The following is a 27,480-nucleotide window of genomic DNA, read 5'->3' as shown; positions in this document are numbered from 1 at the left end:
TTATCGTTGAAAAAAACATTTAATTTGGTTGTTTTGTATTCAGCGGTTTCATGTTCCAGTCTTACGTAACCAATCAATTCAGAATTGGGTTCTCTCAAAATACCAAGATGAGGTTCTTTTACCATCCTAGTATGATACTTCTCATCAATTTTATCTATCGTTAAAGTATCATCTTTTCTGCCATCGAATGAAAACGCTAACAAATTGGTATCATCTAACCGTTTGCGTTTCTCTTTTTCTCTGCGAACTTTCGATTTATCCATGATGAGAGGTTTCCCATGCTTATCTTTAATTTTAAAATCTTGCAAAAGAGCGGTTCCCAATGCTGATGCTACTCTGTCAGGCACACCAAATCTGTCACATACCAAGGCAAAGTTAAAACAATCGTATCTCTCTGTGTATTGTGAACTTGTGCTTCTATCCATATCTTCTTGAACCGGTGGCGGTGCGTATGTTGAATCATCGGGATCTTGGTATGTTGGCATTGATGGCATAGACGTTGCTCCTTGCTCTTCAGTTTCCATCATAAATGCATTCATTGTTAGTCTTCTCTGATTATGTTGATCGTGCATGAACTCTTTGAGGCGTTCGGGAACCCAGCCGCATGCACATGGAGCTGCCTTCAAATCGCATTTACATGTTCCAATGTAAAAAATTGTTTCCAGAGATTTTACATACTCTGTAAATTGTTGGGTGTTGTTTCTTCTCTTGATTTGCTCTTAATACTTGTCAAGCAATTTATTCAATTTATTACATACACTTTTTTTCAGCATTATTTCCATACCAAGTTTTTCCCAAATTCCAATCAACTTATCTTGTACTTGAATAGTGAATGATTTATGGGAAAACTTTTTTGTTCTGTGTTAGCACGTTCGCTTAAGTAAAAATAATATCTCTAGATATCCAGATGGGTTGGTAAATTAAGATCAGTCAAATCAGTAGACACACCAAAAACAGTAACATCATGCTTGGGTATATGACTCATTGGGTTTTCGATAGTTGTTGATGTAGTTGCTTCATCTTGCGGTGTAGAAGATGGTGGATTCATTGTAAACTTTTTGATTTGGAATGGTCACTTCACTTATTATTTTTTTTTTTGAAATACCATAGTGGTTATTGCTTTAGTTCTCCTCACTTTCAGAGGTAATAAGAATGAAATGGTAATTTCAATTCTATTTCAAAATTTGCCCCTACCCGAAAGTTCGACCCAAATTGGGGGACATCAGAATTCGTTTCAGAGGTATAAATATAAAGAAAACGTAGCGGACTCGCTAAGTCCGGTTTGATGGAACCAATGGCTGATGCACACAAATAAACTGGATCAACTTCTCTTCACAAATCTATTGTTCACTTAATTATTTCCACTTTGTATAACTTTACAAACGATCAATGCTTTTATTAAATACTTAACTGGCGCTTTACAATATAACAACTTAGAGACTTTAATACACTTTACTGGTCGCCATCCGCTATTCAAGTGCCGTCCGTTATTGGTTTTCTCCCGTTCGAGTCCCTTTTTCGTTCAGTCAGTGCTGTCGTGTGTCAAAAACGTTCGGTCCGCACGGTCGCATTTCTTAGTCCTACAACTCGGCCATTCCTAACTACTTATTCGCCTCGAATAATGCTACCACCTTTTCATATAGTCCACAGCGGTCGATGTTGTTTTAGGTCCCTCATTATTTCCAACCCTTCCTACCTCATATCGACCGTGTTTTAATCGTTTAGTCACTTTGTATGGACCTAAGAATTTAGGTCGTAACTTCATTCCGTTACCACATTGTGTCCGTTTGATTGCAACCAAATCATTAATGTTATATTCGATTGCCTTTTTACGTTTTCTATTAAAAGACTTCATATTCTCTTCTTGAATTTTCTGTATGTTTTCTTTAGCTATCTCACGTAACTTATCACGTCCATCGTTTAACTCCATAATTGCTTCGTTTTCTAAAATTTCGCTTAAGTCAAGATCTTCTTTTACCCGCATGTCGCAACCTGTTAAAATCTTAAATGAGGCCTGTTTTGTACTTCGATTGGGTGAATTATTTATAAATTGCTGAACCTTCCCGATATACGAGTACTTGTACCACTGTGAGGTATTCGGATGAGATAACTTAGCTAACATTGGTATTACTACCCTATGTATTCGTTCCACTTGTCCGTTTCCTCTTGGCACCCCCGTCGTAATAAGTAGATGTCGAATACTGTTATTATCGCAATAACTTTTAAAAGCTCGTGAAGTGAACGCTGATCCCCTATCAGATATAATTCTACGCGGGTTGCCGAAAATGTCAGCTTGTTTCGAAAGCCTGTCTATAACCACCTCCGCGCTTGTATCTTTTGTTGGGTAGAGCCATACAAATTTTGTAAAAGCGTCGATCACAACTAAAATATTTTTGTACTGTTTCCCAGTCGTTGTCATCGGACCTACATGATCTATGTGAAATGTCCCAAAGGGATAATCTTCTTTCTCAATTGGCGACAATAGTCCTTCCATTTTGCCACACTTTGTGTTCATTATTAAACATTCGACACAGCTGCTTACTATATTTCTGACTTTTCCCTCGAGCCCTGGAATGTAGTAGTATTTCCCTACACAATCACATGTCTTTTTAATTGAAAAATGCCCTTGCTTATGTGCTAACAAAATGACCTCATTCTCCATTTGTTTAGGTACCACAATTAGTTCCTTTGCCGGATCCTTGTACAATATGTTACGAGAGATAAAAAAGTTTTCGTAAGAATTATTTTCCAGTATTTTCCGAATTGCCCGCGCCCATTCATCCTTTTCCTGTGCCTCTTTTAATCTGTGCTGTAACGATTCGTCTACTAACATACACGCTAACCTACTTAGAGCATCGACATGCTTCATTTTAGATCCTGACCTACATATGTTCTATAGTATAATTAAATTCTTGCAACCTAGCTACTCGTGGCGGAACGTCTTTCTTCCTTAATGTCATAGCAAATGCGTTGTAATCCGTTACGATTTTGAATTCCAAACCTAATAAATAAACTCTCCATTTCTTTAGTGCGTTGACGATGGCGAGTACTTCAAGTTCATAAGAATGACAGTTTTCTTCCGCTAAACTTGTTTTCAGGCTCATGAAATGCACTGGATGATATGATTCATCCTCTGCCGTCTTTTGCAACATTACCGCGCCATACCCGTGCTTTGATGCATCTGTATGAACTTCCGTAATTGCATTTGGGTTATATAATTCTAAAATTGGAGATCGTGATAGCGAGGACTTAAGTTGCTCGAAAGCAATCGCCTGCTCTTCCTCCCACTTGAAATGTTGATCTTTTCTCAAAAGATCTGATAATGGCTTAGCCACTAGCGCATAGTTTTGAATAAACCTACGAAAGTAGGATGTTAACCCTAAAAATTGTTGAATGGCTTTCTTGTCTTTAGGTGGCTTGAAAGCTTTAACCGCTCTGATTTTCTCATCCGACGGACGAATTGCGCTATCTTCGATTACATACCCCAAAAAATTTACTTTACGCTTCAAAAAATTACACTTTTTCCACTTAATTTGTAGTCCAGAATCTGATGCTACTGTAAGAACTTTCTTTAGTTTTATTAACCCCTCTTCCTCGTCTATGGATGGAATAATTAAATCATCCATATAAGTGACCCTCATCTTTTAGGTCTTTAAAAATCGAATGGATAAATCTACAGAATACCGCTGGTGAATTTGAGATACCAAACGGCACAAATTTAAATTCAAATTGGCCTTTCATTGTTACAAACGATGTATATTTTCTAGAACTTTCTTCGACAGGAACATGCAAAAATCCATTAGCCAAATCTAATGTGGTAAAAACTTTATGTCCCTGGAGCTTCTCGACTACCTCGTCAATTAATGTCATTGGAAAATTATCGCGCAGAAATTTCTCATTTAATTTGCGATAATCGCAACATAACCGTTTTGATTTATCTTTTTTAGACACAAGCACAATCGGCGCTTGATACGCTTGAAGTAATAATATCTTCATCTAACCATTGTTTTACTTGAGCATCTACGATTACTTGATATTGAAATGATACAGGCCTAGGTGGCTGATACACCGGTACATCGTCCTTCAAAACCATTTTCATTTCCACCGGGGAAAATTTGATTCTTTTTGGCTCATATTGAGCAATCAGCTTTTCCATTTCTAACAATTTTCCCTTATCGAGATGTGACAAATCGTACGTTGATTCCGGCTCCTGTTCATCTATACAAATCACACTAAAAGCTGCTATTTCTGCCTCTTCTGCAATTTTACCCTTATACTTTTTGTTGTCCTCCTGACATATATCTGCTTTATCTTTCCTTAGAAACCTATCGCTCTCCTCGCTAACAATTAAATCGACTTGACCCAAAATTGAACGTCCTATTAATGCCGGATATTGAAGATCCCTATTGTTGACAATATGAAAAATGATATTTATCTCAATATCATCTACTTTAGCTCTGGTTTCGAAACTACCTAACGTGACCACTTCTGAATTACCGATTCCGCCCAACACTCTTTTATCTTTGTTTGGCTTAACTTTAAGATTAAGTTTTTCGACTGTATCTACCCTTATCAAACACAAACGACTACCTGTATCAACTAACGAAGGAAAAATTACATTCCTTACCTTTACCATTTTAAACTTTAGTCCAAAATCTGCCTCTGAAGGTTTGAACACTACTTCGGTAATTGTATTTAAATTGTCTCTTTCACATTTCGTTTGAACTGTCGGACATTCGTTGCGTTTGTGGCCGACTTTGTTGCACTTGTAACATCTAAATTGTTGGCTTGTGCAATTCTTTGCTATATGCGAAGTTTCGCCAAATTTGAAACTTGTGCGGTTCAGAATTGAACGTTGAGTATTTTCCTTCCTATCTTCCTTGATACTAACTCTGTTTTCAACTTCCACCTTTTGTTTATATTTAATTTTCTCATAAATTTTTATTTGCTCTTTTAATTCCCTTATACTCCTTGCTTGGTATAAAACCGTCTTGTTCAATTTTGAATCGGGAATCCCTAGTATAAAATATTCTATTACGCTGGCTTCCTCCAGTTTTACCCGTTTCCCTATTTCCATTAAGGCATATAAAAATTCAATAAATGTTTCGTTTTGTCTCTTTTGACGATTCCTTAAAAGCCTATGTGCCTCAGCTGATGAAAATGATATTTCGTATTTTGTTTTAAAGATATCCAATCACGGATACCGGTTTGGCTTCGAATAAATGCCCTAGCTGCTCCTCTGAGAAGCTGTTTTGCGTAAATAAATTTAGGAATTTCCGACCAGCCTACTATATGTGAGTTTTCCTCAAAAGATTCTGCCCATTGATTTACTTCCTGCGCGTCTGTACCGTTAAATGACGCTAAACTTTCTTCAATTTCTCTAAATGTAAAATGAGGAACCGTGGGTGGCACCGGACCTTTACCCAACACACTTTCACAAAGCGGCTCTACTGATTCGACCTCACTCTCGCTTTCATCGTCATCGTTTAGAAGGCCGTAGTGTGTCAGAAGTCTGTCTCGTAATTCCTTCTTGCGTCCATTTGTCGGTAGCCCCGCTTCTTTTAACATTTCTTTTAACATTGTCACTGTCATGTTTAATATGGTCTGAGCCTCCATTTTGAGTACTCCTTTACAATATGCAATACAACAACTGATATAAGTATATGTGATCTTATGTTATAATGTTAATTTAATAAAATTATTTTAAATTTATAATATGGAAATAAATTATAAGCAATTTAAAAAACTTAATAATATGAAAATAACCTGTAATCCTCGTTGTAAGCTGCCGTTGCCAATACACTTTTCACCGCTTTACGCCGACTCTGCTGCTGCAACCCGTTCGTTGCCAACTTGATCGTAACGCGTAACGCTCGCTGTCTGCTACGCTTATGCACCTGTGTTGCCGTATCCACTACTTCTGCTGCGCTATTGCGGCGCAACCGTTTTGATGAATATTTCGCTTGACAACCTGAACTGTCTCCGATTAATGTGTTGCCGATTCTGCTGCGCTGTTGTGGCGCAACCGTTTCCGCCACAGCTCGTTTCCACACACTGCTCGTTTGAAAACACGAGCCAACTGCAACCTATGCGTTGCCGATTCTGCTGCGCTGTTGCGGCGCACCCGTTTCCACACACTGCTCGTTTCCACACACTTCTCGTTTGAAAACACGGGCCAACTGCAACCTATGCGTTGCCGATTCTGCTGCGCTGTTGCGGCGCAACCGTTTCCACACTGCTCGTTCGAAACCACGAGCCAACCGCAACCTGCTTGTTGCCGACTTGTTGCTGACGCTCAACCTCGCTGATTGTTACACTTGTGTACGTGTGTTGCCGTCGATCTTGTACTCTTCGCTGTTTCTGATGCGCTATTGCGGCGCAACCGTTTCGCTGTATGCTTGTTTGTCGACGCAAACCAACTCCGACTTGATTGTTGTACACGTACCGTAACGTCGCTGCTTGCTATGCTTCTAGAAAACTCTTGCACTCTTCGCTGATTCTGATGCGCTATTGGGGCGCAACCGTTTCGCTGTATGCTTGTTTGTCGACGCAAACTAACTCCGACTTAATTGTTGTACACGTACCGTAACGTCGCTGCTTGCTATGCTTCTAGAAGACTCAAGTGAACTAAAACTGTACTTCACCTGTATTTTTTGCACCTCCAAAAACCGCTTCCATCGCTTAGGTTTGTCTCGCTGCTCCACTGTACAGTCTACCTAGTCTCGATCTGGTGCCAAATGCTGCTGCTTGGTTGAGTTGAGTTGAATCAATTTGCAGGAGTATGCCTTCACTTGGTTGAGTTGAGTTGAATCAATTTGCAGGAATATGCCCTCTCTTGGTTGAGCCCCCAATTTGTAGGATGGCTTCCGTTGAGCCTCCAATGACAGGATATAGCGTACGACCAACCGACCGATATAAAGAAAACGTAGCGGACTCGCTAAGTCCGGTTTGATGGAACCAATGGCTGATGCACACAAATAAACTGGATCAACTTCGCTTCACAAATCTATTGTTCACTTTATTATATTCACTTTGTATAACTTTACAAACGATCTATGCTTTTATTAAATACTTAACTGGCGCTTTACAATATAACAACTTAAAGACTTTAATACACTTTACTGGTCGCCATCCGCTATTCAAGTGCCGTCCGTTATTGGTTTTTTTCCGTTCGAGTCCCTTTTTCGTTCAGTCAGTGCTGTCGTGTGTCAAAAACGTTCAGTCCGCACACTCCCATTTCTTAGTCCTACATGTATTTCTGAAAAAAATAAGATAATAACAAAGGATAAAGATCCTTTTTTACAAATGTATTTCCGGGCAAAATAAGATAATAAGAAAATGAGAAAGATCCTTTTTTTACAAATGTATTTCTGGGAAAAATAAGAATTCATATTATTGGACTACTATATAATAATTGTGGCATAAATATTATATACCAATTAAAATAATAAATTTAAAATGAGAAATGATATTTTGATGTATGCTTGCATAAGTTTATTAAATTTAAGACTTTGCTCATTCCCAACCCAATTTGTATAATATTTCTGTAAATTAACAATATTAAACTAAATATTAATTTTTTGAAAAAATGATATTTTGAAAATGTACTTTATAATACATAATATATATTAATATAATATAACACCACCGTCTTAATACTCGCTCTTCTAAATTTCATATTGCCAAATTGAAAAAGCCGTCGGCATATGTGCAAATGGGACATATTGCCTCTTCAAATTTTTCATAGAAATGAAAACTGCGCTGTCAAACTGCTGATGTGACAGCTCCTAGCTTACGATACATGGCAAACTATGTAGTATTCTATAACTAGTAAGCTATGAGCAATGTGGAGTCTCCACAGGCAATGGGCACGACAATGCCGCTAGTATTCTATAAATTCTATCGTGTCGAGAATATGTACACAAGAAATGCTGTTTGTTGATTTCTAATGCCTATAACTAATCGAGATAGATAGAAGGTTACCTTAATAAAAATTATTAAGATGGGGATATATTTTGAACTGTTTCACAAAACCGGTCTTAGATCAACTCGGCAGTTCTTCTTCCTTTGTAGTCAGGTGTTTCTCCACCTGGTATTTCCAACGGAGTGGAAGTTTTCCTCTTCCTCTGCTTCCCCTGGTGGATACGGATCAGAGTGTTTTCATCCATTCGGGCGAAATGATCTAGCGTAGCCGCTGTATCTTAATTCGCTGTACTATGTCAATGTAGTCGTATATCTTCTGCAGCTCATCGTTCTATAGACTGCGGTATTCGCCGTTGCCAATGCGGCAGTATGGACTGCCGACTCATCAGATGTTGTCATCCACCACACATCTGCATATTATAGCAAGTCGAGGATGATGAGTGACTTGTAGAAAGTCCTCTCGCGACGAAAAAAGACCAAATTCTTCAAGTCACAAAACACATTAGAGTTATAAAAAGTCGAGTGGAAGGATGGAGACGCCGACCACTTTCAATTGTTTCCCATATAAAATCTTTTTATATTTGGAATGTGTGTTACTCACATTTATTGTGCTACTACTATAACTATCTCGTACTCTTTTTGCTATATTCCTAGCACTCTCTGAAAGTTCCATAAGAACTAGAGCAAATAAAAAATGGGATCTCATGTCAACGCATGTAGAAATATTTTTAGTTTCGGACAATTGGTAGCAATACAAATGGGACTGATTCAAAACAATTACAGCGCCCAGTTACGTATGTCGAGATAAAACGTATATGAATAAATCGATCACGAGCTGCTTTCTGCTTGGGATATCATTAAAATTCTATAAAAATGTTTACCCTCGACTTAATTCATCATTCTAACCAATTATAGTAGCCTTTACATTCTTGATCAGTTGGATGTTTCGTAGAACAACGGTTTCCGAATCTCCTAGTAATTAATATATCAAATTACTATACTTACAAATGTTGTAAACATATAATGATAGCGATGATCATTCATCTGTAGTTGAAGAATCTGAAATTATTTGAAAAGGTGTAAGATAGGTAGTAGAAATAAATTTACTGTATCCTTACTGCTCGGAAGAAAGCATTTATGGTTTTAGGATTTGTATCTACAATAATTTTATAAATATCCTTCATTCGTATCGCTCGTAGAACTTGACGATAAGTTTTCGGTGACGTCTGACGAATGTATAGTTCTGTTCGGATGTCTGCAGTTACATGCAACAGATCTTGATGATTGAAAATACCTACGTGCACAGTGTAAAATATAAAAATATAAATCCTATAAACACACCACTCCTTAGCACTATTGCTTAACTTACCCAAATTGTCTTCATAGAGTACAGCAATTTTCGTCCAATTTAAAAATATCATCAAATCTCTATGAGCCAAATTCATGAGTCGCTGTGAGGGGTACAGATTAATAGATAATTCCTTAGAATTTTCATCTATATCAATACGAGACTCGATGTGTGGAATACCAAACGATGTACATATTGATTGCACATGATCGGAAAGCAATGCATCTGATGGCCCAAAAATGACGTGGACACCCGATTCCAATTGTCGACAAATTTTCTTAGTTGTTCGAAATGAATCATCCCGCGCAGCATACTCAATGTCGTAAATAAGCTGCGTATTTGATAATAGCAATTTGTCCTTATTTATACGATACACGGCATATTTAAATGCATACTCAATACTACTATCTCGTTGGTCTTCTGTAAAAATAGCACCTGTATCAAATATATAATAAATAGCTCAATTTAACTTAAGGGCACTTTTTAAATACATTTTGAAAATTAACAGAAAAAAAAAGTTTTTTTTATGCACCCGGGTCTTGTTGCTCAGAGTGTGGGCAGTTATTGCACATTAGGGTGGGTCGATTCCGGACTTTTTTCGATTCGGGATTTCTAATAGTGCGGAAAAGTTGCCTTAGTACTTCCTGATTCCAATGCAAGTTTTTGCTTCGAGATCGGATTGCATCTTCAACCCGAACTCCGGCCTTGAAATTTCGGAAATTCGGCTAAAATCGTGAAATTGTCTACCTAGCGCCTAAAATACGCATCTCATGGCAAAATGTATAAAACAAAAGTTATTTGTCACGTCATTTGCTACCGAAATGGTATACGTGATCATGGCCGTAGGACGAACCGTTCCCGTGATACGAGCGAAAAGGCGGCGCGCCACAGCGCAAGGTGAAAATTGTTGCAGCTCTCAGCTAACCTGTATTGGTCACCCAGAACCCACCGCGTGGAGGTGGCTGCTCTTCGGGTTCCTCCCAAGCCCAACCCAACTAACCAACCATATGTCAGGCTTGGTTTAGTCTGAATCTGTGTCAAATTTATTGATAAAATCAGATTTTGTAGTAAACTTTGGCAGTTGTTGCCAAGATTTCAGTGTAGAGCGTATAAACGATCACGAGATTGGGGGCCAATAACTTTAGAAGATGCCTCTGTCACCAGTTTGACGGTTCTCTTGACTGCCACGGTGTGAGAGGGGAATTCACTAAATTTCCATGCCTCTGCAGTTTCTCCCGACAGCCCTTTTATGAGTTCTTCGTTAGAAACTGAACAAAGAACTGGTGGAACAGTCAAGGTAATAGTCTTCCAGTTAATCACATCGTAATAATTATTAGCTTTGAAATTCAGCTTTGGCACTTTATTACATCTAACTCTTCCATTTACAGTGTCAGACTCTGCTTCTCTGGCTGCCAGAAGACGGTCAAGGGCCAACTTTCTGACTTCTATCCGTTTGTCAGTCATCATACTAAGGATAATGTTTTCTGGAAGAGCAAAGAAAGCATTCTGTTGAATGGATGAATCGACAACCTTGCGCAGTTTAGCAGGTAAGTATCTCGACCTTTGAATTGCAGCATAGAGATGGCGCGAGCCACCTTTGATTAAACTGTTGAATCTTATTGAGAACCACAAAGGTGAGTAAACTGTAAGTATGTACTTGACCAAAATCTTTATTTCCTTTGTTGGTTTGTCAGTAGAAATGTATAATCTCAGAATTCTATTTGCTCAGGTGAGCCAGCAAGATTTGCGCACGCTACCTGGATGCATCGACGCTAAATCTGGGGAACATTGACCGGAAATAACAGCTTCTGATATTTTATAGAGATAAGCTTGGTCTGTGCCAAGTTGGGTCGGATTAATAACCTCAGAAGGTAATTGGCAGGATGAAAAACTTTCAAATTTGACAACAGGCAACTTCTCACAATCAGGGAGCAGTTTACCTATGTCGCTAGAGAATGTATTTGGACTCTTTGAGACACCATCTATGTGTTCGAAAAGAACACGAAATGGAAGTTCGTTGAAATGTAGAAGACAAACAACCCACTGTAATGGCCTACCTATTCTTTCTTCTAGTTTCCGAATGATTCCACCTTTCCAACCTGTGTTCGTGTTGGTGCCATCAGCACCGACAACTTCTAGATGTTCCACATCAACTGAATTGTCTTCTATATGTTGACATATAGCTTGCGTCTCATCCTCAGCTGACCCGGAAAGAGAGGTGACGTGGCCAAAGTAATGACAACCAGGTTCCGCTATAAGAGAAATATGTTCCTCTTTGACAGTGTCGCGGCAGTACTTTTCACCTTCGCTGACTTGTGTAAGTGTATTGTCTTTGCGGCCGTCAAAATACAGCCCATATACAGAGTAAATACTTTCGGTGTTTTGGAGCTTAACTCCAACACTTTTTTTTGCCCGACTAATCTTGCATTTGTCAGTGACAAAGCTAGCCTGATCCTCTGTTATCAAACCTGCTTTTTTGGCATCCAGAAAAGCAGATGAAACAATCAAGGCCGCTGCTCTGTCACTTACTCCAAATCTTTGGGCAGCTAAAGCAGTGTGTTCTAATACTAGTGTGTTTTGTTTGGTTTTAGAGGATGGAAGAGAAAATTCATCATCAGCATCGTTTTTGGAAGAATCCATCTGCGACGCACCCACATTTTGTCGTCTGTATGAGAGTCTGGCTGATCTGAATGGTCACGTGTTCTAGCTGATACTTTTCTGGTAAGTGTTGATATTGAATGACGTTTTGAAAGCTTTTCTTTACGTTCATTTTTCTTTGTAATCTTTTTTGTTTCAGGTAGATCAACACTTCCAATGCGACCAATTCTTCTGGTTCTCTGGCCCAAGAGAAATGGTTGTTCATTGATAGGAACTTTCCTTTCCTTTGGACAAGTGCAAGAAGAAAAATAAATGCATTTACAAGCAGCGATGTCAAATAATTTTCCGGCAGAAGAGACAAAGTCTTCTCTTTTAGAGCTCAAACCTATTGGGTTCCTTAAAAACATTTGTTTAAGAGTCAGAAATTTCTTCTGGTAAGTGGTGAGCATTTGTACAACACTGGTGTGTGAAACTATCGGAATAGATGACCTTTTGAAAGTATTTTCAACCTTTTTTGCAACTATTTCTGTAACCTCTTTACTCTTAGGTTCATAGTTGTCGCCTCGGAGTCGCCCTATACGAAAGCTTTCAAACTGATAACACAAAAGAACATCCTGGTAAGTAGGTAACTGGGACTCAGAGAGATTGTACGGATATACGCCAAACACAGGACATTTCTGTCTAAATTTAAATTTAGATACAGACATTTTGAGTTCTGTGTTCTGTTGAGAGAATATAAGTGATAGCACCCGGCGAAATCACCGACAAGAGTGAAGGAACTCGATCAAAAAATATTTATGTGGAGACCAGTCCGAACGTGTCGTATGGCGCAGGGAAATGAAATCGGCGAAATCACCGACAAGAGTGAAGGAACTCGATGAAAAAATATTTGTGTGGAGACCTATCCGAACGTGTTTTTGGCGTAGGTGAATGAATGTGAGTGATAGCACTCGGCGAAATCAACGTCAAGAAGTATGGCCGCATGCCGATTTTCACCTTGCGCTGTGGCGCGCCGCCTTTTCGCACGTATCTCGGGAACGGTTCGTCCTACGGCCATGATCACGTATACCATTTCGGTAGAAAATGACGTGACAAATAACTTTTGTTTTATACATTTTGCCATGAGATGCGTATTTTAGGCGCTAGGTAGACAATTTCACGATTTTAGGCGAATTTCCGAAATTTCAAGGCCGGAGTTCGGGTTGAAGATGCAATCCGATCTCAAAACAAAAACTTGCATTGGAATCAGGAAGTAACGGGTGATTTTTTTGAGGTTAGGATTTTCATGCATTAGTATTTGACAGATCACGTGGGATTTCAGACATGGTGTCAAAGAGAAAGATGCTCAGTATGCTTTGACATTTCATCATGAATAGACTTACTAACGAGCAACGCTTGCAAATCATTGAATTTTATTACCAAAATCAGTGTTCGGTTCGAAAAGTGTTTCGCGCTTTAACTTTGTTCAGCGATGAGGCTCATTTCTGGTTGAATGGCTACGTAAATAAGCAAAATTGCCGCATTTGGGTTGAAGAGCAACCAGAAGCCGTTCAAGAACTGCCCATGCATCCCGAAAAATGCACTGTTTGGTGTGGTTTGTACGCTGGTGGAATCATTGGACCGTATTTTTTCAAAGATGCTGTTGGACGCAACGTTACGGTGAATGGCGATCGCTATCGTTCGATGCTAACAAACTTTTTGTTGCCAAAAATGGAAGAACTGAACTTGGTTGATATGTGGTTTCAACAAGATGGCGCTACATGCCACACAGCTCGCGATTCTATGGCCATTTTGAGGGAAAACTTCGGACAACAATTCATCTCAAGAAATGGACCCGTAAGTTGGCCACCAAGATCATGCGATTTAACGCCTTTAGACTATTTTTTGTGGGGCTACGTCAAGTCTAAAGTCTACAGAAATAAGCCAGCAACTATTCCAGCTTTGGAAGACAACATTTCCGAAGAAATTCGGGCTATTCCGGCCGAAATGCTCGAAAAAGTTGCCCAAAATTGGACTTTCCGAATGGACCACCTAAGACGCAGCCGCGGTCAACATTTAAATGAAATTATCTTCAAAAAGTAAATGTCATGAACCAATCTAACGTTTCAAATAAAGAACCGATGAGATTTTGCGCGTTTTATGCGTTTTTTTTTTTAAAAAAGTTATCAAGCTCTTAAAAAATCACCCTATACTAAGGCAACTTTTCCGCGCTATTAGAAATCCCGAATCGAAAAAAGTCCGGAATCGACCCAACCTATTGCACATACCCATATCACTAGTCTTTTTACCATAAAACTATATACTGATACAATATAAACAATAATGCGGTCCTCATATTCCGTATTTGGTGCTTGGAAAGTTATAGTATGGACATAGTTGTTTTGAATATTTTTAGACACAAGATGGCACACTTTAAAGGCACATAGGTGCACAGTTTTAGTTATTCATTGATGCTGTAAATTCAAACAATCATCTGGATTTTATAATGATGGTAGATGAGAATTAGGAATGGTTATAGCTCGATTTCGCCCATTTTCTTATTGTAATATAAGAATTACACCACCAAACTTTGGCTAAAATTAATCGAGCGAGTCCTGAGTTATGCGGTTTGATCTAAATTTGGGTAGTACCAAGGCATTTATACTCTTGGGACATGTTGCTATAGAAAATAACAGTCTTATTCCACTCACAACTTTATCAAAAAGTTCGGCATTGCCATTTGCCAATCGTTTTGTTTAAAGAAAATATTTCAGCAAAATATTATTTTAGAAAGCATATGATAACTGAAGGATATAGAGGTTAGAATGGCAAATTCATTCACCGAGATGGACGAAATATGTGCGTGTCAAACAGCTAAATACTGATTGCGTCTGATTTAAACTGCAAACATTTTGAACAGCGTTTGTACCCTAGGTTAGAACGAATGCTACGTAATCTTACAATAAGTATAAAATGAAAAGCATAGAATCACACAATAAAGGAAATATGAACCCAAATTTAAATAAACATTTTAAACTTACGTCAAGGGTGAAAAAATTTTGTTTAGGTTTCGATAAAAATTTACTGCAGTGATACGATGGTGGCACACCTTATCACAAAACGCAGTAGTCAGTGATTTACGGGAAACTATAGCTTTTTGAGATCTGAGGATAGTACGGTTCCAAAGTTGAACCTTAACCAGGCCCAGAAGCGCGGTTTAATTTGATTCAACACGAAAAACATATCAAGTCCAAATAAATGTTTGTAACATATTGATTGTTTTTTATCGATTATAAGGGTATGTTTAGTAAAGTTATTTGAATGGTTATTTGTGGTAATGAACGTATTTTGTATGTATATATATGGAACAGATTAATTCCATATGATTATGTGTACAACAATTAGTTATATAGATTTTTTATTATATTGTGTATAGTCTTCCGACATGAACAAACTGCGTCTAACAGTACCGAAATTGAGCAATAACAGATCCAGATAAACCGTTAAACCCTTTTTATGTTGGGAAATGTGAAATGAAATACTCGCTGAATTTTATATACCGCCTATAGTTACAACATATTTATTTATTTAGTTAGGCCTAAAATTTATTTTCAATGAATTTAACGTAGTTTCGCTCAGGACATATCCCGTAAACACCTTACCGATACTGAAAAAATATTTAAATCGATTGATAACCCCGCCAACCAACTGTTAAAAACTGCTAAAAGCCCAAAAAATCAATTACTAAATACGACAGAGATATTAAATGGTACGGGAAGGGTTTATAGAAGCCAAAGCAAAGTAATACGAAGGGCGTCGCACTGCCCATATTAGGTGAGAACGCCATATTATCTACTTAACCGATATCGACCAATAAAGTAATATTATCTTGACATGTTCTTTTGTTATAGTACGAAAACGAGTCTAGGTTCTTCATATTCTTCTTCTTTATTGGCGTAGGCCCTTTCATCAAGGGTGTTTTTTAAGTTGCGTGTCCCAAACCCTTTCTCACTTTAGCTCGCCTACAAAGGAATTTTTTTCGGATACCCAGAGGATACTTGGTCTATGACCGGCAATCGTGCGCTTCTTGAACCATATAGTATGTACAAGAATCGTTTTTATCTTGCGCCCTTAAATTGTCGGCATCGGATTATAACTTTTAAAGAACTCAGACTCAAAAAATATGTACACCCCAGTGCGTGTGGCTGTGTGTAACTTTTTGTCGAAAAACATCGGTAAATCAATGTGACATATTATTAAAATTCGTGCCAAAAATGTATTGAATCGGATAAATACTTTTCTCATATAAAGATATTCGAACTTCCAGTTGGCTTTATACCACATATGTATATCGACATGTGTTGTTTATTTCAATAAAATTGAGAGTGTGTTTTTCTAATAATAGTGTTTATAAAATGGGATGAAATCTTGCCTTAGCCCACATTCACGAATTTTAAAAGTCTGGATTGTTTTAGTCTATATACAATATACTACATATATACAAATATAATATAACGTATTTTTATTTATTATTTATAGAGATGGAGAATCACGTTAAAAATGTTCTCTCCAAATTGAAACTATTCAAAACTCTTCCTCTGAGAGAGGAAAGCGTCTTAAAAAAACATTCTGAGAAAAGCGCGGTTCATGGGGACTAGAACTTCGACATGACCTAACCAGCATAGCCGCTATATCCTAATTCGCTGAACTATGTCAGTGTCTATATATCTTGTATAACTCATCGCTCCATTGGCTGCGGTTTTCGCCGTTGCCAATGCGCAAGGGACCTTAAATATCCCGCAGAACCTTTCTCTGAAAAACTCGTTACGCCGACTCATCAAATGTTGTTATATTCCATGCTTCTGTACCATATAGCAGGACGTGGATGATGAGGGACTTGTAGAGTTTGGTCTTCGGGAATTTTCTTTACATCTCAATTGCGTTCTCAGCCCGAAGTAGCACCTGTCGCAAATTGTAAGTCTGCATTGGATTTCGAGGCTAACGTTGTTCTTGGTGTTAATACTGGTATCAAGATAGACGAAATTATCTACGACTTCGAAGTTATGACTGATACGGGTGACATGGGAGTCAAATCGCGAGTGCGACAAGTGTTTCTTTGATGACAGGAGATATTTCGTTTTGCCCTCGTTCACCTGACCCATTTGGTTTGCTTTATTATCCAGTTTGAAGAAAGCATAACTAACGGCGCCGTTGTTGAGGTTCATGTATAAGGGACCGCTGGAAAATACGCATGCTTTTTGCTTTAAAATACTATACAACTTAATGAATTCACATGCGAGTTGTAACGACGATACATGCAGAAAGTGAAGCGAGATAAAAATAAAAGACGCTAAAACGCTTCTGGCCAGCCTTAGCTAGACTTGGTCTAAGATATCTAGGAGCTTCGCAGTTTAAGGGAAAATATGAGTATCTAAATAAGATTTCTTTCTTAAAGTTCGCTAAAAGCTTGACGTCTAGACTTACGAACACTTCAACTCAAATTAAACCTCAATCTGGCATTACGAAGCTCTGTAAGTCTATGTTTGACATGATAGCCGACCAGTATAACCTAACCTAACTTAACCTACTTTACAATTCGATTTATAAAAGTATTTTAGTTATAGTATTTATGAGGGCAATCTAACAACAACCACGCCTACTTTCCTTAAAGTGTATGTTTGACATGATAGCCGACCAGTATAACCTAACCTAACTTAACCTACTTTACAATTCGATTTATAAAAGTATTTTAGTTATAGTATTTATGAGGGCAATCTAACAACAACCACGCCTACTTTCCTTAAAGTGTATGTATATTTTTCTCGTTCGCCTGACTCATCTTTATATATATACAAGGTGCGTTCCAAAGTAAACAGGACTTAAAAAAACAACAGAACAAATGGTTTTTCGGCTAAATCAATTTATTTTATTCAAAATAGTCTCCTTTTGCTTCAATACAGCTTTTGACATGGTCCAAAAGCATGTCGAACGAGTGTTTTAGCTCGTTGGTCGGTATTACCGCCAGTATGCTAGTGCAAGTCTTTTGAATGACCTCTACTTCTGCATAAGGATTTCCTTTCATGCGCAAATACAATTTTCTGAAAGGAAGAAGTCGCACGGTGCCATATTAGGTGAATACGGAGAGTGGCTAATGGTTGAAATTTGAGTTTTGGTCAAATGACCTCTTTAATGATGTCCTTCGAATGTTGGATTCTGAGCAATGTTTGGCCGTCAGTCAATTTGTGCGGAACAAACCGTGCACACACGTTTCGTAAGCTCAAATGTTCGGTCAAAATGCGATAAATCGATGATTTGGAGATGTTCAATTCCATTTCCATGAATTTCAATTATGATTTCGGCTGATTTTTTAAGAATTCACGCACAGTTTCGATGGAATTTCCGGTAATCACCGCCAATAATTTTGATTGGCCCACATGTTGATCGTGATTTATGTCCTCACGACCACTTTGAAAACGTTGAAACCACTCGTGCAATCTGTGACGGGATAGTTAGTCATCGCCATAAACTGGTTTCGTCAATTGAAACGTTTCGGTAAAAGTTTTACCAATTTTAAAACAAAATTTAATGTTGGCTCTTTGTTCGATGCTCATTTTCGCACCGAAAACAAACATACTGACACTTAAAACGCAATAACTTCACTTCCAATAGATGAAATATCATGAAATTCTCACTGGACAAGCGATAAAAAATAGCAGATTCTAACGCACTAGCCGACATATAGATGGTGCAACGGGGGGCGCTAGATTCAAAAAGTCCTGTTTACTTTGGAAGACACCTTGAAAAATGGAACCACTTCTAGAATTCTGTTAGAAATAAACAAGATAATTTAAAAATATTTTACACCTGCAAAGCAGCCTCGCTACCAGGCAAAAATTTGCTAAAATAAGACAATCAGGGAAGATAGCGACACCGTGATTAATAACAGACGAAGTTCTTTATCCCCAGGAGTTTTCAAATTCATTTAACCCTTCTGGACTGCCACATGAAGTAGCTTTAAAATTAGAATTCCAATTATTTTTTTGAAGAATTTAAGCCCTCAAAGCATATGCAACGAGGAAGGAAGGAATTGAAGGACAATTTAATTGTATCAATCATTATCACGGACCTAGCAGCAGGTCAAATAGCTCATACACTGAGGATTCCGATGATCGCCAGTGATCTGCTAGTCCCATTTAAAGGGCTTCAATTTCTGGTGAAACATCTTTCGCTCTATTTAAATTGCTTCCATAAAATAAATTAAAATCGAATATCGTTTTCAGGGAAGCTCTGACTCAATACATTATTTTTCAGGAGCTGAGAAAGTAAAATATATTTGGTAAAGGCCTTTTTACAAAAATTAAAAAAAAATAGTATTAATACGAAAAATACACTTTCATGTTCGCAAAAACGAAAAAGCATGTGTGTACAAACTTATAACTTTTCAAATGATTCTTTAAAACCCGTGCGAAGCCGGAGCAAGATGCTAGTACATATAGTATATATAAAGTTATGTACCGAAGTTCTGTGTTCGAACTGATTTCCTACATAATGGCTCTGTGAAATAATTTGATATAATTTGTTTTGTATTCTTAGCATTATGAGTTTGGTGAGTATTTCAAAATATTCAGAAAAGTTTTGTGGCAGTGGCCTTCAATAGTTTTACGGTATATTTCCTTCAACGACTTCTAAAGTTACAGCAACCAAACAGAGTAAACAAATTTTGTTTTTTTTTTATTTCATGATTCGGTTTGGAAGTTAGTAAAATCAGAAAACAAGTGCAGAAAATGGTAATGACATATCCCTGAGACATTAAAATAAAGCGTAAAGACGGTACATGACTTCCAATTATCCAGAATATACACGCAAATGAGTGCGGCCCCGTCGAAATAGTACGTTTCCTTGGCCTCCCATTAGATGATCCTGATGACAACTGATACGCGCCTTTTTACCCAAACGGGGTATGGAAAAACTCTACAACAACCGCATAGAAATCAGTATACATCAATTATCGTCTGGCTTAAATTAAAAGTCAAATCCCGTAGACGGCGTATTACACGTTGCGCTCACAATTTCGACCCCTCCTCTAAATGACAACTATTACACTGAGAACAAAAAAGTAAAGATTTTTCATTGCACAGGAATCACATCATCTCCATTGCGCGTAGAAAGCTCCTGCAATTTTCCGAGTGCTGGACCTGTGTGACTATAATTGGTATAGAGGGCACAATAGACCATAAGCCGAAGTGCTAAACCTCAATTAATTTCTTCTAAAGATTTTTCATTCGGAAACTATTTTAAATTATTAGATTACATTTAGTCCATTCACTAATATAGACTATCCGGGCATAATTCCGATTTCTTCGGCGCCGCGATCTGATGGTACCGTTGGAAAGAGAAAGACCTCCAGATTAATGCGAGTTTATAGGTACCGAAAACGCTTAGTTTACGAGATGTTCCACTTTAAAGTTGAAAAATTCCCCAAAATTCGAACGTTTCAACAAGCTATTTCACCACATAAAACACACTTTTCGCACATTTTTTATTTCAAACTAATTAAATTAAACTATAAACATTTAAATACATCCACACTTTTCACTTTTTGCAGAGTTTTTACCTAAGAAATCTTTATTTTAAAAATTACTATTTACACTCGAAGTGAGCATCATTTACGAGTATGTACTAACAATTATGAGGAAATGGAGCGCTGCCATATGATAATAAGCAAATATGAGCAATTCGCTGAATTTCTCTATTTCGATAGAATTCCTCTTTCTTTATTTACCAATCTTAGTTCTAATAAAAACAAATGTGTCTATAAATTATATTTCAAATAAAAATGATTATAAACAATTTTTCCATGCTATGGATTTTTTCTTATTTAAATTTAATAAACAACTAGGTAATCTTATACTATGTAACTATAAAGTTGAATCGCAAAATGTGTTGCTAAGCGCATAACTCAACAACGTCTGGACCAATCTTGCCAATTCGTTTCTTAAAATGTTCGCTGAGGTTCAAGAATTCTACGGCAGGAACAATTCGAATAATTGCAGGAAAACCCCCAAAAACAACCCTTTCTTTTTTTCCCATACAAACGTTATATAAAAATGAATGTTTGTTTGTTAGTAACGCTAAGAGAACGGCTGCACCAATCTTGATGAAATTTTCAAAGGTTGTTCGTTGTGGATCGGGGGAAGGTTTAGAAATAAAAATGCCTTATACTTACTACTATACTGAGAAAAGTCGGAAAATTGGATAACTCCAAAAAGTAACTTTTTTCCATATAAATTTTTTAAATTTTTGTTTGTTTTGTTTTTCAATATTTTGATTTGTAAATTTTTTGAATCGTTCAATTTTGGTCGCTTGATTTTTTATTCCGGCTATTCAAAAGAAAAATTATTGAAAATTATCCAGTGAAAATTTACGTGTGTTTCACATAAAGTGATCAATTTCGAAGAGATCGCCCTAATATCGGTCGGCGTTCTTTTTGCCATCAACGTATGGCAGTCCAAGGCAAAAAGAACTCCCAGGATCCGGCGGCATATGTGCCGAATTATGGATCGCGGTCAATCAGCAAGCGATCGTCACGATGCCACAGCACGACTTTTCAAACAAAAGCTACGATGTTTGATGGACTTTATTTTGAAACAACGTATATGTGGGGCTGTTAGATGTTAGATGTACTCTGATGAGTGGCAAAAGAGAGGTTTGCCGCACGCACACATTTCTTTTTGGATGGTGGTTACACCAGATCAAATTGATGAAATCATTTCTGCGGAAATTCCTGATGCAAAGAAAGATCCAGTTTCATACGAAGTGATGAAAACCAATATGAACCCTGCGGAAACCATAATCCCACTTCGGTTTGTATGTCTGACAATAAATACACGAAACACAATCCACGTCCTTTTCTTTCGGAAACGCAAACTGGAAATGATGGATATCCACTCTATCGGCGTAGCTCACCAGACGACAATGGCAGAACATTTAGCATTCAACTTATAGGAGTGAATATCGAAGTCGACAACATATGGACCATACCATATTCGCCAATGTTGCCTAATTCACATTCAAAACTGATATCAATGTTGAGTATTGCAGTTTGGTGAAATTGATAAAATACGTTCGTAAGTACGGCACAAAGGAAGCAACATGGCCGTTATTGGTCTTGATACGTGAACTGCAATAAAGCGCTTTGTAGGACTGTTGTGCGTCTCGCAGTTAATTTAGAAAATGGCCAAAGAGTGTATTTCAACCCAGAGAATACACTACAGCCAGTGGAAACACCGACAGCGTTTGCGAGAACATTACCTTATTCGGAAATACCTTGATGTTATACATGGAATGCATCGTTGAGGAAATAGTTTGGAAGAAAGCAATGCCAACCAGTAGATGGACATCAAGGTGTGTTCTCAACTAATGCATTAGAACGAATTTACACAATCCACGCGAAAAAGGACGATTTCGGTTGCTTTTGATTAAGGGGTTAGGGGTAGTCAAAGGCACGAAAAATGAGAGTTTTCAGTATTTTTTTGCTATTAAATCATGTTATTTTACAAAAGCAGTAATATGGCATTATTATAGGATATGTTGGCTTGAAGTCAAGAAAATTAAAAAAAAAAAATTATTTCTAAAATTATAGTTGTTTGTGTTGACCCTGTTTCAAAAAAAGATACTTGCGGTGACAATCATAAGTCCTTGGAGATTCATCTAAAAACAATCGGACAGAAAAAATTAGTTTTATAAATAAATAATCACGGGCCTGATCAAAGGATTTTATTTTTTTTTTTCAAAATTAACAAAATGGCGGTCTCAGGAAATTTTTTTCTAAATTTTTGGAAAAAAATCAACAGTTTACTTGTTTTAAAAATCGAAATTTTCAAAAAAATAAAAATTCTTCGATCAGGCGCGAGCTTATTATGTATTCTAAAAGCTGTATCAATTTCATGAAAATCTGCTGAATGGTTTTCGAGTTACAGTTGTCACCGGTTAAAAAAACATAGTTTTGAGAAAAACGCGTTTAAAGTTTGCCTTTTTGCTTAGAAGTGCCCGAGCTCTCTTTGTTATTTGCCGAATAACTCAAAAACTAATTATCGGATCAACGTGAAATTTTTAGGGAATATTTTTAATAAGGCGCGAGCTTATTATGTATTCTAAAAGCTGTATCAATTTCATGAAAATCTGCTGAATGGTTTTCGAGTTACAGTTGTCACCGGTTAAAAAAACATAGTTTTGAGAAAAACGCGTTTAAAGTTTGCCTTTTTGCTTAGAAGTGCCCGAGCTCTCTTTGTTATTCGCCGAATAACTCAAAAACTAATTATCGGATCAACGTGAAATTTTTAGGGAATATTTTTAATATATTACACTTAACGAAAAAATTAATTTTTTGAAAATTCTAACTACCCCTAACCCTTTAGTGTACGCGGTTCAACTTCATTTGAGTCATTGCGTTACGGTGTGTGCAACTTTTTGAGAATCATGACAGCAATTACAATTGCTGGAAACTGGTAATCGCTGGAATCAAACTATGAACGATGCGATAGTTACTTCGCATGTCACTAAAGTTTGCACACTTTTCGAGATGATCATTTCAATATTCAAGTATTATATCAGCCTTCAAATCCGCGTCACTTATAGGCAAAATTCCGATCGTCTTGATAACGAAGACGAAGCCGTGCATTATCCATCGGAATTTCTAAATTATTTGGAGAGGCTTGGTATGCCGACGCATAATTTGCGCCTCAAAGTTGGATCTGGCAATCTTCATGCGCCGAAACTGTGTAATGGAACCCGATTAATTGGGATGCAGCTATCGAATACAAGGAGGCAGAATGCTTGATTCTACGAATTCCTTTGAGTTCTAACGATTCGCCATTATAGTTCAAACGTATTCCGTTTCCAGTGAAAGTTGCATTTAAGATGACAATCAACAGGATACAAGAATAGTCGCAAAGTGTGTGGCATAAATTTGGAAATGCTATGTTTTTCACACAGCCAGATATAAGTGACGTGCTCACGAGTTTGAAAACCATATTATCTGTACACCGGAACCAAACCAAAAAATTTTGTTTATAAAGCTGCGTTACGTTGCAAAAAAAATGAAAAAAATTCAACTCTCTTTTCATTTCAAAACACATAATTTTACGCAGGACAACGGCTGCGGGGCCACCTAGTCTTATACATAAAAATGAATCGCAATATGTGTTGCTAAGCGCATAACTCAACAACGCCTGGAGTAATTTGGTCAACTCCTATTTCTAAATGTTTGTTGAGTTTCAAGGATGGTTTTTATGGCAAGAAAATTTCGAATAATTTCCGGGAAACCCCTAAAAACAACCCTTTTCTTTTTCTCATACAAACGAACGAATGTTTGTTTGTTAGTACCGCTAAGAGAACGGCTGCACCAATCTTGATGAAATTTTCAGAGGTTGTTCGTTGTGGATCAGGGAAGGATTAAAAATAAGAATACCTTATTCTTTTCATGAGGAAAAGTCGTAAATTGGATAGCTCCAAAAAGTAACTTTTTTCCATACAATTTTTCTTCAATATTGTTTGTTTTGTTTTTCAATATTTTGATTTTGAATCGTTCAATTTTGGTCGCTTGCTTTTTTATTCCGGCTATTCAAAAGAAAAATTATTCACTGAAATCTTTACATACATATGTGTGTTTCACGCAAAGTGTCAATTGCAGATTGAAATTTCGAAGCCACGAAGAGGTCGCCCTAATATCGGTCGGCGTTTTGTTTTTGCGAGCAACGTATCGCAGCCCAAGGCAAGGCAAGGCAAGAAGCACTTCCAGGATGCATTGACATACGTGCGGAATTATGGACCGCGGTCAATCAGCAATCGATCGTCACGATGTCATAGCACGACTTTTCAAAGAACAATTACGATGTTTCATGGTGCTGTTAGATGCTAGATGTACTCTGTTGAGTGGCAAAAGAGAGGTTTGCCGCACGCACAATTTTTTTTTTTGAATGGTGGATGGTTGTTACACCAGATCAAGTTGATGAACTCATTTCTGCGGAAATTCCTGATGCAGAGAAAGATCCAGTATTATACGAAGGGATGAAAACCAATACGGTTCATGGTCCTTGCCGACAATAAATGCACGAAACATTATCTACGTGCTTTTCTTTCGGAAACACAAACTAGAAATGATGGATATCCACTCTATCGGCGTCGCTCACCAGACGACAATGGCAGAACGTTAGTATTCAATTTAGAAGAATGAATATCGAAGTCGACAACATATGGATCGTACTATATTCACCATTATTGTCTAATTCACATTCAAAACTTATATTAGTGTTGAGTTTTGCAGTTTGGTGTATTCGATTAAATACGTTAATAAGTACGTCATTGAAGGAAACAACATGACGGTTATTGGTCTTGAACGAGATGGGATCAGCAAGTATCAAATGGTCGATACGTGAACTGCAATAAAACGCTTTGTAGGATATTTACGTTTGCAATTCGTGAACGTTTTCCGACTGTTGTGCGTCTCGCAGTTAATTGGAGAATGGCCAAAGAGTATATTTCAACTCAAAGAATACAATACAGCCAATGAAAACACCGCCAGCAACAAAATTAATATTTACGAGTTTTTTCTCAAGTTTCGTCAATGATCTGTTTGCGAGAACATTGCTCTATTCGGAAATACCTTGATATTATACATGAAATGCATCGTCGAAGAAATAGTTAAGCAGAAAACAAAGCCAACCAGTAGATGGACATTCAGTTGTGTTATCAACTAATGCATTAGGACGAATTTACACAATCCACCCGTAAAATGACGATTGTTTCTACTTTGATTAATGTTCGCGGTTCAACTTCATTTGAGTCATTGCGTACTGTGAATGGTACGGTGCACATAGGTTTCTGCTAGTGCATACTGCGGCTAAAAATATAAGGAGTTGTCGCAGGACAATGACATTTGGTACATCATTGTTTTGGATTCCAATCAAAAAAAAATGAAAAATTTTTTTTTTTAAATTTTATTTTACGCCCACCTCCCATATAAGGTGAAACTTAATTTTTGACCTACAGCACTGATTTTTGGTACATAGCATTTTTATGACATTATATATGTTGGTGTTAAATTTCAATAATATCCGCCCACTTTTACGCCCACCTCCCATACAACTAAATTCTCTTTTACCACGTCTCTTTTGGCAACTTTTTTACATCTTCGTGACATTCCGACATTGCTTTTTTTCAAGGGGGGCAATTTGGGGCAGCTGAATTTTTTTTATCGTTTAGCTGAGACTTCAGGCTTTAATTCGGTATATGTATGTCGACAGCGCTAAAAAGGTGCACCACTTTGAATTTGAAGAACATTGAAATTTTGACGTCCAAATTATGTTGTTCCACAAAATTTTGTATGCATTATTTTTTTCAATGGATTTTGATGCAAATTTTTTCTTTGAAACATATTATAAATGAAAAATAATAACAAAGTTGAATTTCAATAGTTGTTTTATTGTATCAGTGATTTGACTTTTGAGTAAATTTTTTGCTAATTTTGATGTTCTCTACATTCACCAACTTTGGGTATTTCTGGACAAAAAAACTAATGCAGATAGAATCCTAATACTTTGGGAAAATAATGTATAGATAGTTGGTAACAAACTGTGAAATTTTCATTCAAAACAGACAACATGAAATTTTTGCATTTCGGCCACAGGTACCCCAATGTGCGGTGTGTGAATGTTTTGGAGAGGTAAGCCAGTGAACAAAAATGACATTACCGAAGACATTTTACATCGTCTTCGCTGAAAATTGGAAATGGGTGAATTCTGGTTGATACTTCCGGTGGTTTGATATCAATTCCATTCGCCGTTTATCAGTTCACGAGAGATGAACTCATAATGAATGTTTATCCGAACATTGGCCAAATTATCGTAATACGCGCAATGTTAGCTACCAAAAATATCGATGTTGTTGACTTAAACTGGAAGATTCAAATTCAAATTCCGGGAGACTTGCGCTCATACAAATCGATCGATCGTCTTGACAATGAAGACGACGCCGTGAATTATCCAGTGGAATTTCTAAATTCTTTGTAGAGGCTTGGTATGCCACCGTACTATTTGCGTCTCAAAGTTGGATCTGTCGTTATTTTGTTTCGCAATCTGCATGCGCCGAACCTGTGTAATGGAATCCAACTGATTGTGACGCACCTATCGAATACAAGGGGGCAGAATGCTTGATTCTACGAATTCCTTTGATTTCCAATGACTTGCCATTTCAATTCAAACGTATTCCGCCTCCAGTGAAAATTGCATTTGAGGTGACAATCAACAGGACACAACTAGGTTTGCCAAATTTGGAAGTGTGGAAGTATGTTTTTCACACGGCCACGTGGCGTGCTCACGAGTTTGAAAACCATCTTTTTTGTACACCAGAACAGAAACGAAAAATGTTGTTTATCAAGCTACTTTACATTGAAAAAAAAAAAAAAAAATGAAATTATAAATTCAACTTTCTTTCTGTTAACTGTAATTTATTTTATTATTTTATTTTATATTTGGGTTTTTTATAGGCTGAACAGGGTATATGAAATTTGTCACGAAGTTTGTGATACTCAGAAGGAAGCGCTGGAGACCCTATGAAGTGTATGTACTAGGGTG

The 27,480-nt window shown here is 37.3% G+C and overlaps 2 protein-coding genes across 16 annotated transcripts in view; one reads left to right on the top strand and one right to left on the bottom strand.

Moving 5' to 3' along the window:
• Positions 1-27,480, bottom strand: part of LOC125779099 (glutamate receptor ionotropic, kainate 2) — a 2,985,835-nt gene that overhangs the window by 2,068,117 nt on the left and 890,238 nt on the right. For all 15 annotated transcript variants that reach the window (XM_049459577.1, XM_049459571.1, XM_049459583.1 and 12 more), the window contains 3 exons: positions 9,293-9,706; positions 9,042-9,217; positions 8,929-8,982 (listed from right to left, as the gene is read on the bottom strand). In XM_049459577.1, coding sequence (XP_049315534.1) covers positions 8,929-8,982; positions 9,042-9,217; positions 9,293-9,706 — 644 coding nt within the window. The remainder of the gene's footprint in view (positions 1-8,928; positions 8,983-9,041; positions 9,218-9,292; positions 9,707-27,480) is intronic.
• The window catches only part of LOC125779126 (uncharacterized), a 497,385-nt gene that overhangs the window by 201,285 nt on the left and 268,620 nt on the right, over positions 1-27,480 (top strand). The gene's annotated exons all lie outside the window — the stretch shown is intronic.

The sequence above is a fragment of the Bactrocera dorsalis genome, chromosome 6, assembly GCF_023373825.1.
Source record: "Bactrocera dorsalis isolate Fly_Bdor chromosome 6, ASM2337382v1, whole genome shotgun sequence".
NCBI classification, from domain to species: Eukaryota; Metazoa; Arthropoda; class Insecta; order Diptera; family Tephritidae; genus Bactrocera; species Bactrocera dorsalis.
Note: the sequence above shows the minus strand (reverse complement) of the source record. Positions and strands in the feature narration are given on the sequence as shown.